Raw genomic sequence first — 15,634 nt, 5'->3', positions numbered from 1 at the left:
ACAATGAAAATGAAAGTTTATATTGTAGCTAAATTTATATTTATTAGGTTTAAAGATGCTGCCTCACATTTATACATTTTCTTTTAGAAGTGGAAATGTGTTGATCTGATGCAATACTGATTTGTAACCCTGTGCTGGGTTAACTAATATCTGCTGACATGTCGCTTTAGGACAGCCACAGTTGATCTTAACATTTATGGACTATGAAGGGAGAAAATCAGATGTTCTCACTCCCGATCAACACACTTTCTAATTATTTTGGTAGAGTTTGACAGAATTGTTGAAGTTTGCGGGCCCTTCCTGATCACTATCCAATAAGGCCTGCTCAAAGTCATTCTGTGTTCATTGGGGATATGCTGTGATAGCCTATGCAATTCTCGTTCAACAGTTTAGACCCTTATAAAAAATAGGGCCTCAAGGAAAGTTCTGCAAGGGAGTTAACAGCTTTAGAATCTTACCTTAGTACAGAAGAAGTTATTGAAAGATTTTTTTTCAGAAAGGCAAGAAATTAAGACACCAACAGAATATGAAGAATGAAGTAGTCTTACTATATTTTATGCATATCCTGTCCACAGGTGGATGGTTCCTATGATGTCAACCTGCTATCCTATACCTGAGTGACTCATCTCACACTACTGTTCCCGCTGAGAGGACCAGAGGATACAAACCTCCTTGTTTGTGACTGCATGCAAGTCTATATAAAATGCACTTGATGCCCTGACAGAAAACTGAAGTAAAACCAGAGTTAATTTTCTGCTTTTGTCTTTGTGGGACCAGACTCAGTTCAAACTGTTCAATATCAGCTCCACTAATGTTTTATATGTACAAAGTTAATAAATGTAATATATTGTTGTTCTAAATAAGTTGTAGTGAAAAGATTATTAAACTTCCTAAGTTTTTTCAGATTAGATGGATCCAATAGCTGGTATCAGATTTCCTGTTTTGCATAATTGCAAAAATAAGTGAAGAGCAAAAATGTGTCTCTTTTTATAGTACTGGACTGTCCAAGAATTTGTCAGCACTCACTCACTGTCTAGTTGAAGTTGTAATAAATGAATATTACTTTTACCTGCCTTCAACAAATGAAAGCTAAAATTACCAAGAGAACCGAAAGGCTGAAGGAAAATGACCTAAGAACTAAAGTTAAAATGCTAACTTAATATTGCATGAAACTTGTGAATGCAGCTTTGAAGGAGAGATTAGTCAAATATCCATGTTTACAAAGAGTTGCATTCTTTATACATCACCAGGGCCAAAGTTGTCTCCACTGTTTTGGCAGTGCCCAAATCTGTCCAATTCCTTGCGCATTAAAAACAGAAGATGGAGAAAGAGTAAATATTCAGTTTAATAAAATTAAGAAGAATAGATGCTGGAGATCGGAAACAAAAAAACAAAGTGATGAAGAAACACACGTCTGGTAGAGAAAAACAGAGTTAACTATTTGCTTCCAGTAACAAAGGATCATAAGCCTCATTTCTGCCATCTCTGCAAGATTTCATCAAACGTTTCTTCCCTTCCCCTCCCTTGGTAGCATTCGCAGGGGCCTTTCCTTCTGGGACATATGGTCCAACTTTTCCCCCATTCCCAAGACACCTTCCCATGCAATTGCAAAGGTGCAGCATTTGCCGATTTACCTCCTCCTTCCAATGTCCCAGATACATCCTCCTCAGGTAGAGGAGTGATTTAGCTGCAGTTCAATCTAGTGTACTGTATTCACTGCTTATAAAGTGATCTCTACAGTGAGCAGATGAAACACAGACTGAAAGAATGCATTGTGGAACTTCTCGCTCTAAATGACCCTGAGCTTCTGGTTGCTTGCCACTTCAACACAGCACCATGTTCCCATGCCAACATTTCTGTCTCTGGCCTGCTGCACTAGAGTCCAGAGGTAGATATTGCACAAGAAACAAAAACAAGCTAGCAATACTGAGAAAACCTTGCAGATTAATAAATACAGTCAAATTCTTTCAGTCTGTGTTTCATCTACTCATAACATTTCTTCAAGTATAATTGATGGAGAATAAAGTCCCCACAGAACCTCTGAAAACCAACTCTTGGGAACACCATTTAAAGATTTAGATATATTTAAGATAGAGATAGGAATTTGTTTTCTCTGACGGTCATTAGTCTGTGAAATTTCCTTTCCCGAATGCAGTGGAGTCAGAGTCACTGAACATAGTCAAGGTTCAGTTTGATTTTTGATTCACAAAAGAGTCAAAGGTTATGAGGGATATTCAGGAAAGTAGTGTTGAGTTCACAGTCAGATCAACCATGAATTAAGGAGCAGATTTGAGGGCCGAATGGCCAACTCCCCATTCTTGTAGGCCATTCTATGTTGCAAGTCCCTATTCTCTCCCACAATATATCCAGCTGTAGCACCACATGCCCAAGTCATAGCAAATTCCTTGTCAACCCACATCTGACATATCCTTGGATATTCCCAATGCAAACATCTACAATTTCCTCAGCAAAACAAATGCTGAAAAGCCCTGAGTACTGCCCCACAAAACCTTAATGAATTTTCCATCAAATCCATTCAAAGTAATATCATATACCAAGAATTACTGGATAAATCAAAACCCACAGACCACACTGCCTAGTAGTATCAAATAATCTTTTTGCAAATATTTCATTGACTATAAACTGCACTGTATAAATGCAAGTTATATTTGTTTGTCACTGCCCTTTATCTGAACTGCTATCTACAAACCAAATATTTTCGCACTAATGGCCACCATATCTACCATGCTTATCATTACAGAGAATTTGTATTTAAACAATAGCTTTCATCATATATTCTGGCAGGGCCAGAACAGTGAGAGTAGAGTGTGGAGGCAGGATCAGAACTTGTGGAGAGCCAGAGCTGTGTTCAAAAGAAACATTAGGGTAGTGATTGGCTGGTGAGTATTTCCTATTTATCTAATCTAAAGCAGAGTATTTCATTTGAGGTAAGTAGAACATCTCTGTTAACAATAAGAATAAACGGCCATACAAGCCGAGAAGGTTTCATTCAAATTGAAGAAATTAATTAGTAAATTAAAACACTGAAGATGGCAGAGCAGGTGATATATTGCAGCTGCAATATGCAGGTGTTGATGGATGTGATCTAAGGCAAACACAGCAGTACATTTCTGCAGCTTCAGGAGCTTCAGTTTAGAATCACTGAACTGGAGGCCAAGCTAAAAACTCTGTATATCATGGTGGTGGGGGGCAGCAGCTTAGGGTGGAGTGACCTAACACTTTCAGAAGCCTGAAAGGCTTATAGCTGAATTTCCATTGCAGATGTAACATACAGATGAATTGTCAGCTCAAATGGAAATACATTTGGGGTGGCACGGTAGCTCAGTGGTTAGCACTGCTGCCTCACAGCACCAGGGTCCCAGGTTCGAATCCAGCCTTGGGTGACTGTCTGTATGGAGTTTGTACATTCTCCCCGTGTCTGTGTGGGTTTCCTCCCACAATCCAAAGATGTGCAGGTCAGGTGAATTGGCCATGCTAAATTGCCCATAGTGTTAGGTGCTTTAGTCAGAGGGAAATGGGTCTTAAACTTAAAGGGAAATATAAAAAGAGAGCTGGCTAAAATTTTCTAGGAAACCAGATCAAAGAGTAGGTCAGTTGAGAAGCAGTGTCAAACATTTACAGTTGATATTTTTTAATAGTCAGTGAAGATGAATTCCAGTGAGAAAGAAAGGTCCAGAAGAAGGATGAATCATAAGTGGCTAACTAATAAAGATATAGTATCAAATTGGAAGAAAAGGTGTACAATTTTTCAAAGATTAGCAGAAGCTTTCACAGAATTTAGAAGCCAGCAAAGTATTTCCAATTATCAATTCCATACTCTGAACATATGAAACAATAGTACAAGTTTCTACAAAGATTTAAAGAGTAAAGTGAATAGAGATCTTCTAGCGAATGAATCTGGGGAATTTAAACAATATAACAGATATTTTGCATCATCTTCACTATAAAAGACAAAAGTAACATTAGAGAAATAGTTGTACTCTAGGTGAAAGGGAGTCATAGAGATGTACAGCACGGAAATAGACCTTTTGGTCCGACCTGTCCATGCCGACCAGATATCCCAACCGAATCTAGTCCCACCTGCCAGCACCTACCCCGTATCCCTCCAAACCCTTCCTATTCATGTACCCAACCAGGTGCCTCTTAAATGTTGCAATTGTACCAGCCTCCACCACTTCCTCTGGTAGCTCATTCCATACATGTATCACCCTCTGAATGAAAAAGTTGCCCCTTAGGTCTCTTTTATATCTTTCCCCTCTCAAGTATTACTGTTGTCAATATTAGGAATGCTTCTTCAACATTTAATAGCTATTGGTATATATCAAGGCGTAACTATCAGTATACATTTTGCTATTTACAACTCCCTGAAATCCTTATTGCTGACATTAATAGGTATAATGTTGTGCAGCATTTTTGCATCCAGTATTTTAGCAGAACTAGGAACTGACTGAAAATGCACACATTAAAAGAATGGATAAAGGTGCATAATTCAAGTACAAGAATCATTCATCTGTTCATATCTATTGCTATACTATAGCAGTTCAAGAAATTCTTGAAATTAATGTTTATTTCAATTAATTCCAGTCGATGAACTAAAACTTTGTGCTGTTGCTGAATGGAAACACCTGAGAATGATTTTAGCTGTTTGCTAAGTACTTACATAAACGTGATTATAAAAATGTTAGCAAAGTTTTTTAAAAAAGTGTTTTTTTTATTTTTAAAGCATTAAAATGCATTTATTAATTATATAGATAAGAGTATGTCATTATATCTGTTTAAAATTTTTGGAATGGACATCAAATTAAATATTAAGCAAGTCATCAGCTTACCAAACTGGTTAGTATGGCCCAAATAAAGTACAATACACAGAATGTTCATAAGGGAGGAATGTAAAACAATTACCAATCACCAGAGCTAAGGGAGTAAGAAAACAATTAGAAATAAAGGCTGACAAGTTCCTGGCATCATCATAGTGTCTTAAGAGAAATGATTATGACGATAGTAGGTGCATTGTTGTAAATTTCAAAATTCTCTGGATTCTAGAACATTCCCATCAGATTGGCAAGTAGCAAATATAACTCTTCCAGAAAAGAGAAAGACAGAAAGCAGGAAACTGTGCTAGTTTACCTAACATCGGCCACAGAGTAAATTTTAGAATCCCTTGTTAAGGAGCCCATTAGCAGGGTACTTCAAGATGGCATCAGAGTAGGACACTTCAGCTGGAGCTCGTCAAAGGTTCCTACATTTGAACATACAAAATAGAAACAGAAGTAGATCATTAAATTCCTCAAGCCAGTTCCAGCATTCGGTAGGATCATGGCTAATCTATTTGTGTTTTGAATTCCACATTGCCGTATGCCTTCCCTTACCTACGGTTCCCTTAACTAACAAGAATCTACCTACCTCTGCCTTGTAAGATGTTAAATGATCCCACCTCTGCTGCTTGAGGTGGAGAGTTCTAATGTGACACAACAATCTAAAAAATTTCTCCTTATATATGTCATATAGGCTCACCCTTAATTTTAAAACAGTGACCCCAGTTCTAGATGCACCCAAAAGAAGAAATGTCATTTCCCTCGCCAACCTGTCAATATTGTTGAAGCATGTAGAATCCTAAGTAAAGTCTTCCCTCACTCTTCGAAACTCCAGTGGAAGCAAATAGAATCTGTCCAATATATTCTCATAAGACAGCTTGCTTGTTCCACATATCAATCTCATAAACCTCCTCTGACAGATATCAGTGCACAACAGCTCATGGTGTAGCAGGTAGCATATTATGGATAGAAGTTTGATTTTCAAACAGGAAGTAGAGAGTCCAGATAAATGATTTCATTTCAGACTGTAATTAGTGGAATGCCACTAATTACTGGGCCTCAAATATTTACAATCTATATCAATTATTTTGAGGGCACTATATATAATGGATACATTTGCTAATTGTAAAAAAGATAGGTAGAAAAGCATGTTGTGAGAAGGACAGAAAGTGTCTGCATAGAGATTTTGGAAAGTGGAGTGATGGGAAAATGTGAATTTGTCCATTTCGGAGAGAAGAGTAGAGAAACAAAGTTATTTAAATGAAGAATTTGAAGTAACGGAATCGGGTACTGGTGTATAAGTTACAAGTGTTAGTGTGCAAGTACAGCAAGTGATTAAGAATGCAAATAAAATGGTTTACCTTATTGCATAGGCATTGAATATAAAAGTTGAACCATTTTATCACAATTGTACAGCGTGTGAGTGAGATCATAGCTCTCATACACTGTACAGTTTTGATCTCCTTATTTAAGAAATTGTACAGGTGCATTGGTAGTAGTTCAGAGAATGCTCACTTGTCAGATTACTGTGATAAGGGGTTATCGTATGTGGAAAGGTTGGACTGACTGGGCCTGTATTCATTGAAATTTTGAAGAATAAGGGATGATCTTACTGAAATATGAAAGACTGAGGGTAATTAACAGGTTGGATGCTGAGAAGATGTTTCTCCTTGTGGGAGAAACTGGAACCAGGGGACACGTTTTTAAAAATGTAGAATCCCATTTAAAATGAACATTAGAATTGTTTTTTCTTTGTGAGTCCATGCCCAATGACATTCTCTTACACTGTTTACAATGGAGAGTATGTCATTCAAAACTGAATTAGATAGATTCACAACTAACAAGAAAGTCAGCAGGTATGGGGATGGACAGGAAAGTTAACGCCACAATTAATTGGCCATGATCTTAGCAAATGGTAGGGCACATTTGAGGGGCTGAACAGTATTCCTGCTAATAAAATTAATATTTGTGAAATGCAGCCATCCATTTGAAGCAACACCCATAACCTGTTTTGCAATGTCACAGATAAATGTTGTTAGGGAAGACACGTTCTGTTGAAAGATCATCAACCTGAGAGGCGACACTGTCTCCAGAAATTGTGGATTATGTGCTGAATATTTCAAAAATGAGCAGTAGTTTGGTTTTAGAAAAGGTCCCTGTTCTGAGACCATAAGAAATAGGAACAGGAGGAGGCCATTCGGCCCCTTGAGCGTGTTCCACCGTTCAGTATGATCATGGCTGATTCAAACCTCCTCACATCCATTTGTAGTGGACAGATTATCTCCGAGTACGAGACCTTGATCAGATGGGTCAATGGGCTGAGCAGTGCCAGATGGAGTTTAATTTAGATAAATGTGAGGTGTTGCCTTTTGGTAAGGCAAACCAGGACAGGACTTATGCAGTTAATGATAGGGCACTGAGGAGTGTTGCCAAACAAAGAGCCGAGGGGTGCAAGTTTATAGTTCCTTGAAAGTGGAGTCACATGGTGAAAAAGGCATTTTGAACACTTATCTTAATTGGTCAGAATTTTGTGTATAAGAATTGGGATGTTATGTTGCAGCTGGACAGGACATTGGTGAGGCCACTTTTAGAATACTGCGTACAATTGTAGTGATAGATGTACAGCACGGAAACAGACACTTCGGTTTAACTCATCCATGCCGGCCAGGTATCCTAAATTAATCTAGTCCCATTGTGCAAGCATTTGGTTCAAATCTGTCTAAACCCTTTCTATAGATATACCCATCCAGATGCCTTTTAAATGTCCTAATTGTACCAGCCTCCACCACTTACTGTGGCAGATCACTCCATACACACATCATCCTCTGCGTATAAAAGTTGCCCCTTAGGTCTCTTTTAAATCTTTTGCCCTTTTTTTCTTAAACCTATGCCCTGTACTTTTAGACTCCCCCACCCAGGGAAAAAACCTTGGCTATTCACCTTATCCATGCCCATCATGATCTTATAAACCTTTATAATGTCACCCCACAGCCTTCAACACTCCAGAGAAGACAGCCCCAGCCACTTCCTTAAGTTCAAATCCTCCAACCCTGGCAACATCCTTGTAAATCTTTTCTGACCCCTTTCAAGTTTCACAATGTCCTTCCTATGGGAGGGAGACCAGAATTACACACAATATTCCAACAGTGACCTAACCAATGTCCTGTACAGCCACAACATGACCTCCCAACTCCTCTACCCAATGCTGTGGCTAATAAAGGCAAGCAACCAAACACCTTCTTCACTATCCTATCTACTCTACTTCCACGAAACTATGAACCTGCAGTTCAAGATCTCTTTGTTCAGCAACACTCACCAGGACATGAGCATTAAGTGGGGCTTTCTTCTTTATAGCATCAGAGGCTGAGGGGTGATCTTATAGCAATTTATAAGATCATGAGGGGCATGGATAGGGTGAATAGCAAAGGTCTTTTTCCTACGTTGGCAATTAGCATAGGTTTGAGGGGAAAGATTTAAAAAGGGGTAACATTTCACGGAGCAGGTAATGTATGAAATGCATATATGGAATGAACTGCTGGAGGAAGTGGCAGGGGTTGGAGCAATTACAACATTTAAAAGACATCAGGATGGGTATATGAATAGGAAGAATATAGTGATATGGGCCAAATGCTGACAAATGGGACTAGGTTAGAGTGGGGTGACTGGTTGGCATAGACAGGTTGGATCGAAGTTTCTGTCTGCGTGCTTTGTGACTCTGTAACCCTTGATTGCCCTACTGAACAAGAATCTCTATCTCAGCCATAAACAGGCTCTGCAACCACAGCTTTCTTTGGCAAGGCATTCCAAAAACACTCAACCATATTAAGAGAAATTCTTCATCTCAGTCTTCAATTGGCACCTCTATTCTGAGACTATGCTCTCTTTTCCTAAACTGTCCCATGAGGGGAAACATAGGATTTTTCCAAGATGGTGGCAAAATAGGACACTCCTGTCAGAGGTCCTCTGCTCCACCTGTTCTTTTGTTTTTCTGGGGATTTTTTGTCTTTTTTTTTCCTCCTTCTCTCCCCTTAGCACAGGATGGAAATACTGGTGCAGCAGCAGGCGCAAGCAGCAAGTTCCCAGAGCAGCGGGCCCTGGTACAGCATGTGGGCTTTGAGTTCTGGAACAGGGCAAGCATCAAGTCCTGGTAGAGAATGTGGACTGCGAGCCCAGAGCAGCATGGGAAAGCAGCCTTTGAGCGTCATGCAGGCAGTAAGTCCTGGGCGGAGGCTAGAAGGGGTGAGGCAGTCCTGACACTTACCTTGGAGCAGCTGAGTGCTGGTACGGAGCGGTCTGGGCTTGGAGCAGAGCGGGGACTGCTATTAGACTGGCAGTCTAACAGCAGTCTAAGATAAAAGGTAGGTGGCACACCCTCCTCATTCCTGAAGAAGGGCTTATGCCCGAAACGTCGATTCTCCTGCTCTTTGGATGCTGCCTGACCTGCTGCGCTTTTCCAGCAACACAATTTTCAGTTGTTGTCATAAAAAGCCAGACATTGTAAAATCTTTTCATTGTACTCCTACAATGCAGTACATGTGACAATAAAAGAATATTTAATTGTATTATTGTATCCTCTCAGCATTTATTCTGTCAAGCTCCTTTAAAATTCTATGTTCACTACCGCAGCTAGGCGGTAGTGTGGGGGTAAGGAAAGAAAATTTAATTTTTTTAAAAAAATTCTATGTTTCAATGAGATCGCCTATCATTCTTCTAAACTGTAGTGAGTAGAGTCCCATCTGTTAAACCTTTGCTCAAAAGATAACCTCTCCATGTTGGGGATCATCTTAGTGAAACTTTTCTGAACTGTCTCCAGTGAAATAATACATTTTAAATAAGGGACCAAAACAGTTTAGAATACTCCAGATGTGGTCTAACGAACACCTTGTGTAGATGCAGTAAAACTGCCCTACTCTTATATTCCAACTCCCTTGAAATAAGGTCCAATTGAGTCATGAAATGCTTACAACTACTTGACAGGTTATGCAACACCTTAATTAAATGTCTTATCTGAGAGATAGCATTCCTGATAGTGCAGCACTCTTAATACAGGTCCAGAGTGTCAGTTTGAGAATCTCTGAACTGGAACACTCAAAATGTTATGAACGCAGAGAAATTAGGCAGTTAAATTCACGGTAAGAAGCGAAATGGTAGAAAAGGGCCAGTTAGTAACCCAAAAAAAAGTCATCTTGCAGAAATATTTAAACAAATGAAGTCACAACTTCAAAAGTGCTAACTTTCCAACTAACTTCAGTCCAATTAATGGGTGATCCCAGTGCACTATGGGGGTTGTAGTTCCAAGCTGTTGATTGATTCATAGGAGGCGGACAGTGACAGACTACAATTCCCAGACTGTAACAGCGTTGGTAGGATTAGCGCAGGCGCATTGTGTAGGAGTGGGATCGGAGATGCTGGTGGCTGGAGCTCGGTTCGGAGCCCGGCTCCGTCTGCAGCCTGAGGCCGTCAGACGGTTACATCGCAACTACAGTCAGGACCATGGCGGCACGGTAATTCCTAGGCACCGGGTTACGGGGGAGGTACATCACTGGAGGGGAGGGGGAATCTAATGGTGTTCACAGATTATAGGCAAATCAGTGTTACCGTACCTGTTAATGGGTAATCACATTGAGATGGTTATTACAGTACCTGTTAATGGGTATTCACATTGAGATGGTTATTACAGTACCTGTTAATGGGTATTCACATTGAGATGGGTTATTACAGTACCTGTTAATGGGTATTCACATTGAGATGGGTTATTACAGTACCTGTTCATGGGTATTCACATTGAGATGGGGTATTACAGTACCTGTTAATGGGTATTCACATTGAGTTGGGTTATTACAGTACCTGTTAATGGGTATTCACATTGAGATGGGTTATTACAGTACCTGTTGATGGGTATTCACATTGAGATGGGGTATTACAGTACCTGTTAATGGGTATTCACATTGAGATGGGTTATTACAGTACCTGTTAATGGGTATTCACATTGAGATGGGGTATTACAGTACCTGTTAATGGGTATTCACATTGAGATGGGTTATTACAGTACCTGTTAATGGGTATTCACATTGAGATGGTTATTACAGTACCTGTTAATGGGTATTCACATTGAGATGGGGTAAACAGTACCTGCAGATGGGTATTCACATTGAGATGGGTTATTACAGTACCTGTTAATGGGTATTCACATTGAGATGGTTATTACAGTACCTGCTGATGGGTATTCACATTGAGATGGGTTATTACAGTACCTGCAGATGGGTATTCACAGTGATATGGGTTATTACAGTACCTGTTAATGGGTATTCACATTGAGATGGAAATGTGTTGCTGGAAAAGCGCAGCAGGTCAGGCAGCATCTAGGGAACAGGAGAATCGACGTTTCGGGCATTAGCCCTTCTTCAGGACGATAAATCTGGCTTTGCTTAATTGTGTATCTTCCCAGAACTGGAAATGGTGAAGCACAGAATTATTTTTTTTTAATTTGAGTTGGTTTGCTGAGATTTTTTCAATTTTGAACTAATCATTGAAATCACTACATCATTTTTTAAAATCTGGTAGCATAAAATGATTACAAAACTGCACATGCTAACTGATTCCAGCTTCAATCACACTATGTGTGAACAAGCCTGAAATCAGGAAGACTAACACTCCTTTTAGTGCTCTTAACTGCCCGGTGATTTGTGCTTGGAAATTTATTGTCTGAATTGCATTTGAACACTCGTTTTTGGCTTTACTACGATGATCCCTCCTGTATAAAAAGTGGAAAATAAGGAATGTTTGGATCAGTTAATAGGAGGTGGGTTGTGATTGGTGGTGGAGGGTGGTGGTGGCGGGAGAGGCTACTCTTAGTTTGTATCCACTAACAAATCTGAGTTGTAGTAATATTTGAAGATAAAAGCGATTCTACTCTAAATGTTAATCTGTTTGAACTTTGATTTATTACAGCTGAACTCATTGATTATTGCCTTGTGAAATGCTAGCTTTGCATTATTCACATCAAAAGCTAATCAAGATCAAGTGTTTGCTACTTAAATAATATTGCTAACTGTTAGAAAAATAAAATACTAGGCGTGTGAGATTGCCACAATATAGTTATTGAAGCGTGAAAGTGCTAGCAGAATCATTATCTTGCCATTCCCAACTTAAGTAATAGATCACAACAGTTACGTTTGTACATAGACAGGCTGAACATCATACGGACATTGTATATGTGTTTACAATGATCGTGGGAGAAGTTGACCATGATGTCGGATTCTGTTTCATTGAATTCCAGACCCTGAATATTTCCACATCGTATTCTCCATTTCTCTGGACCTCAACTTTATATGTGCAGTCATTGCTGCTGGTGACTAAGGATCAGCTTTAGACATGTCCGTTTAATGCATGGTCTAATTAATCATTAAAGCTGTGTGTTTGTAATTTCTTACATTGGAACCTTTTTAGTTTTCAAAAAAAAAAGCAAATTTCCCAGAAAGTTATGTAGAGTACCTCATTTCCAGATACCTGATAACCTGCAATATCCAGAAAAACGGACTTCTTTTCATAGGTGGCCACGCAGTGAAGAAACTCACTAATTCGTTCTGGGAGTTATGACTTCAGGTGTTGGAATGCCAAGCAATTATCAGCTTTGTTTGTCTGGCGTTTCCTGTGCTCCATAGGACTTGTGAACCTTGACCCCCACTTAACCCAGCTTGAAAACGTTTGGGGAGCTGTTGCATTAGATATTTTTTGCACTGAATTAAGGGATCCCTTTCCCCCCGCCCCCAAAAAAAACCAAAGAAGTTTGTCCCCAAGTTTTGAGGTACTGGAGTTGCTGAGAGATTTCACGTTTGCCCATCCTTATATTGTTAAAGTTTTAGTTGAAAATTTATCATCTTGTACTTTTGGAACAGGGAATCCTGAAATTCTCCACATTTATTTTGCTGATTTACAGCAGCCAGTTTGTGTACAGGGCAGGTATTAGCATAACGGTAATGACACTGAACTACTCATTCAGAGACTCGTACTAATGTTCTGAGGACATGGGTTCAAATCCCACAAATTTAATGAATAAATATGGACCATAAAATAGCTCAGATTGATGTAAAAACCCTAGCAATGTCCTTTAGAGAAAGAAATCTGCTGTTTTTACTCAGGTGGGCTTATGTGACTTGCGGTGTGCAGCAATATTGTTGATTCTTAACTACTCTCTGAGATAGTCTAGCAAAGCCATTTAATTCAAAGGCAGTTATGGATGGATCATGAACACTGGCACTGCCAACAATGCCTCAATTCCATGAAAGAATAAAGGGGGAGAAATACCTTTCTCCCTAACAATGCTTATGGATCATATGGTGGTCTATATTAGGACATTGTTTGACTGGATACAATGGTGACATGGTTATGCCGTGAGAATTTGAATTTCGTTTTTAAAAATTCTGGAACTGTAAGGCTCATATAATTCGAAATGGTAATCAGATCATCCTCACTGGTCTTTCAGGGAAAGATAACTGCTAGCTGACCAGTGTGTGTTCCAGACCCACACTTACACGGCTGAGTCTTATCACCTCAAGTTCCTTCCTAAGGCAGCTTGAAATGGTTGATGCTGTACTGGTAACAGTGCTAACTTGAGTACTGGGTATGTTTTAAGCTAGGAGTTTGCATATTCTCCCAGTGCCTGCGTGGGTTTCCTCCAGGTGCTCTGGTTTCCTCCCATAGTCCAAAGATGTGCAGTTAGATGGATTAAGCATGGTAAATTGTTCATAATGTCCAGGGATGTGCAGGCTAGGCGGATTATTCATGGGAAATGCAGGGTTACAGGGATAAAGGGTGGTGGGTCTGGGTGGGTTGCTGTTTGGAGGGATGGTAGAAACTTGATGAGCTGAAAGGCCTGTTTCCACATTGTTTCCCATTCATAGAATCCCTACAATGTGGTTAGATTGATCACCCATATTAAACTACTAAACAATCTAATCATAACACCTTCCCATCAGGCGTGTTGAACTAAACTGATACAGTCTCAGTATTTGACAATCTTGTTTGCAGAATAGGTGTGTTCCCTCTACTGCAATCTCAAAAGTCAAGACCCGTGAGTGACGCAATTTTGTCGGCGATATTGCCTGGCAAATGAAGCTGAGGGGCAAGAAAGCATTTTGAAACATAAATCTTATATCTAATTTGGGTCAGTTGTGTGCCAAGTTTCAAATGAATATCATAGTTTTCTTGTGTTCATGTCAGAATTTTATGAGCGCCTACAGGTTGTACTCGGGTAATGCACGTTCCAGCTGCAGGATTTGCTTATAACATCGCTGAGGAATTAAGGAACCGTATTTTCGAGAACGCTTACCTCTGTTCACAGTAGCAACCCTGACTGTTCCTTATCCTCAAGTGCAGCTTCACCTCCTGTTAAAAATCATTTATAGAATCAGCTTGTACTCTCTTTTCCTATTCCTATTTTCTATTCAAGGTCCTGACAACCCTGAGTGAAACATTTCTCCTTGTCTCCCTGAGTTGCAAAGAAGAGTTATATTGGACTCAAACCATTAACTCATTTCTCACTGCCACAGATCATGACCAGGGTCAGGATAGACACCTCAGCACCACACTCTACCGCAAACCCACAGACAACCTCACAATGCTACACTTCTCCAGCTTCCACCCAAAACATATTAAAACAGCCATCCCCTATGGACAAGCCCTATGCGTACACCGGATCTGCTCAGATGAGGAGGAACGTGACAGGCACCTGGAAGTACTCAGAGATGCCCTCATAAGAATGGGGTACAATGCCCATCGACCGCCAGTTCCGACGTGCCATAGCAAGGAACTGTAATGACTTCCTCAGGAGACAGACACATGCTGCAACCGACAGGGTACACTTCGTTGTTCGTACTTCCCAGGAGCTGAGAAACTACACCATGTTCTTCGTGACCTGCAACACATTATCAATGAGGATGAGCACCTCGCCAAGACCTTCCCCACACCTCCACTGCTTGCCTTTAAACAACCGCCAAACCTCAAACGGATCATTGTTCATAGCAAGCACCCGGCTTTCAGGACAACTCCATACAACCCTGTCATGGTAGGCACTGCAAGACATGGCAGATTGTGGGCATGGATACCACCATTACGCGTGGGGACACCTCCCACCATGTACGTGGCAGGTACTCATGTGACTCAGCCAACGTTGTCTATCTTATACAATGCAGGCAAAGATGCCGTGAGGTATGGTACATTGGGGAAACTGAGCAAAGGCTACGGGAACGGATGAATGGGCACCACACAATAATCAACAGACAGGAGGGTTCCCTCCCACTTGGGGAACACTTCAGCGGTCCAGGACATTCAGCCTTGGACCTTCGGGTGACCATCCTCCAAGGTGGACTTCGGGACAGGCAGCAGCGAAAAGTGGCCGAGCAGAGGCTGATAGCTAGGTTCCATACCCATAGGGAGGGCCTCAACCGGAACCTTGGGTTCATGTCACACTACAGGTGACCACCATTGCACTATACACACACACACAGACACTCCTACACACACACACACACACACACACACAGGCACTCCTATACACACGGACATACACATACACAGACACGCACACAGACACTCTCACACACCCTTACAGACACACCCACTCCCACACTCTCAAATGCATCTTCTCAGAGACTTAGACCACTCTATACTCACGCACACACATATACACTCTCTCTCACACTCACAACCCCCCAAACCAGACAGACAGACACACACACAGACACAAAGACCCACATGCACACATATACATATACATTTGTGGGGTGAATTTGAACTTG

General features: G+C 40.5%; 2 protein-coding genes across 4 annotated transcripts in view; both read left to right on the top strand.

Annotated features, from left to right (window-relative positions):
• The window catches only part of nicn1 (nicolin 1), a 31,186-nt gene extending 30,326 nt beyond the window's left edge, over positions 1-860 (top strand). For both annotated transcript variants that reach the window (XM_043708525.1, XM_043708526.1), the window contains exon 7: positions 576-860. In XM_043708525.1, the coding sequence (XP_043564460.1) occupies positions 576-617 (42 nt within the window). In that variant the 3' untranslated portion in view covers positions 618-860. The remainder of the gene's footprint in view (positions 1-575) is intronic.
• An 8,233-nt stretch (positions 861-9,093) lies between these two features.
• The window catches only part of amt (aminomethyltransferase), a 37,754-nt gene continuing 31,213 nt past the window's right edge, over positions 9,094-15,634 (top strand). The window contains exon 1 of one of the 2 annotated variants that reach the window (XM_043708524.1): positions 9,094-9,193. Coding sequence is in view for 1 of the 2 variants with exons in the window: in XM_043708522.1 (XP_043564457.1) it covers positions 10,241-10,339 (99 nt within the window). In the remaining variant the exon portion in view is untranslated. Of the gene's footprint in view, positions 9,194-10,197; positions 10,340-15,634 lie in introns of those variants that run through there. The other variant, XM_043708522.1, reaches the window with a different exon arrangement.

This window comes from Chiloscyllium plagiosum, chromosome 18, assembly GCF_004010195.1.
Source record: "Chiloscyllium plagiosum isolate BGI_BamShark_2017 chromosome 18, ASM401019v2, whole genome shotgun sequence".
In the NCBI taxonomy this organism is placed as follows: domain Eukaryota; kingdom Metazoa; phylum Chordata; class Chondrichthyes; order Orectolobiformes; family Hemiscylliidae; genus Chiloscyllium; species Chiloscyllium plagiosum.
This window is presented reverse-complemented; position numbering and strand designations above follow the sequence as displayed.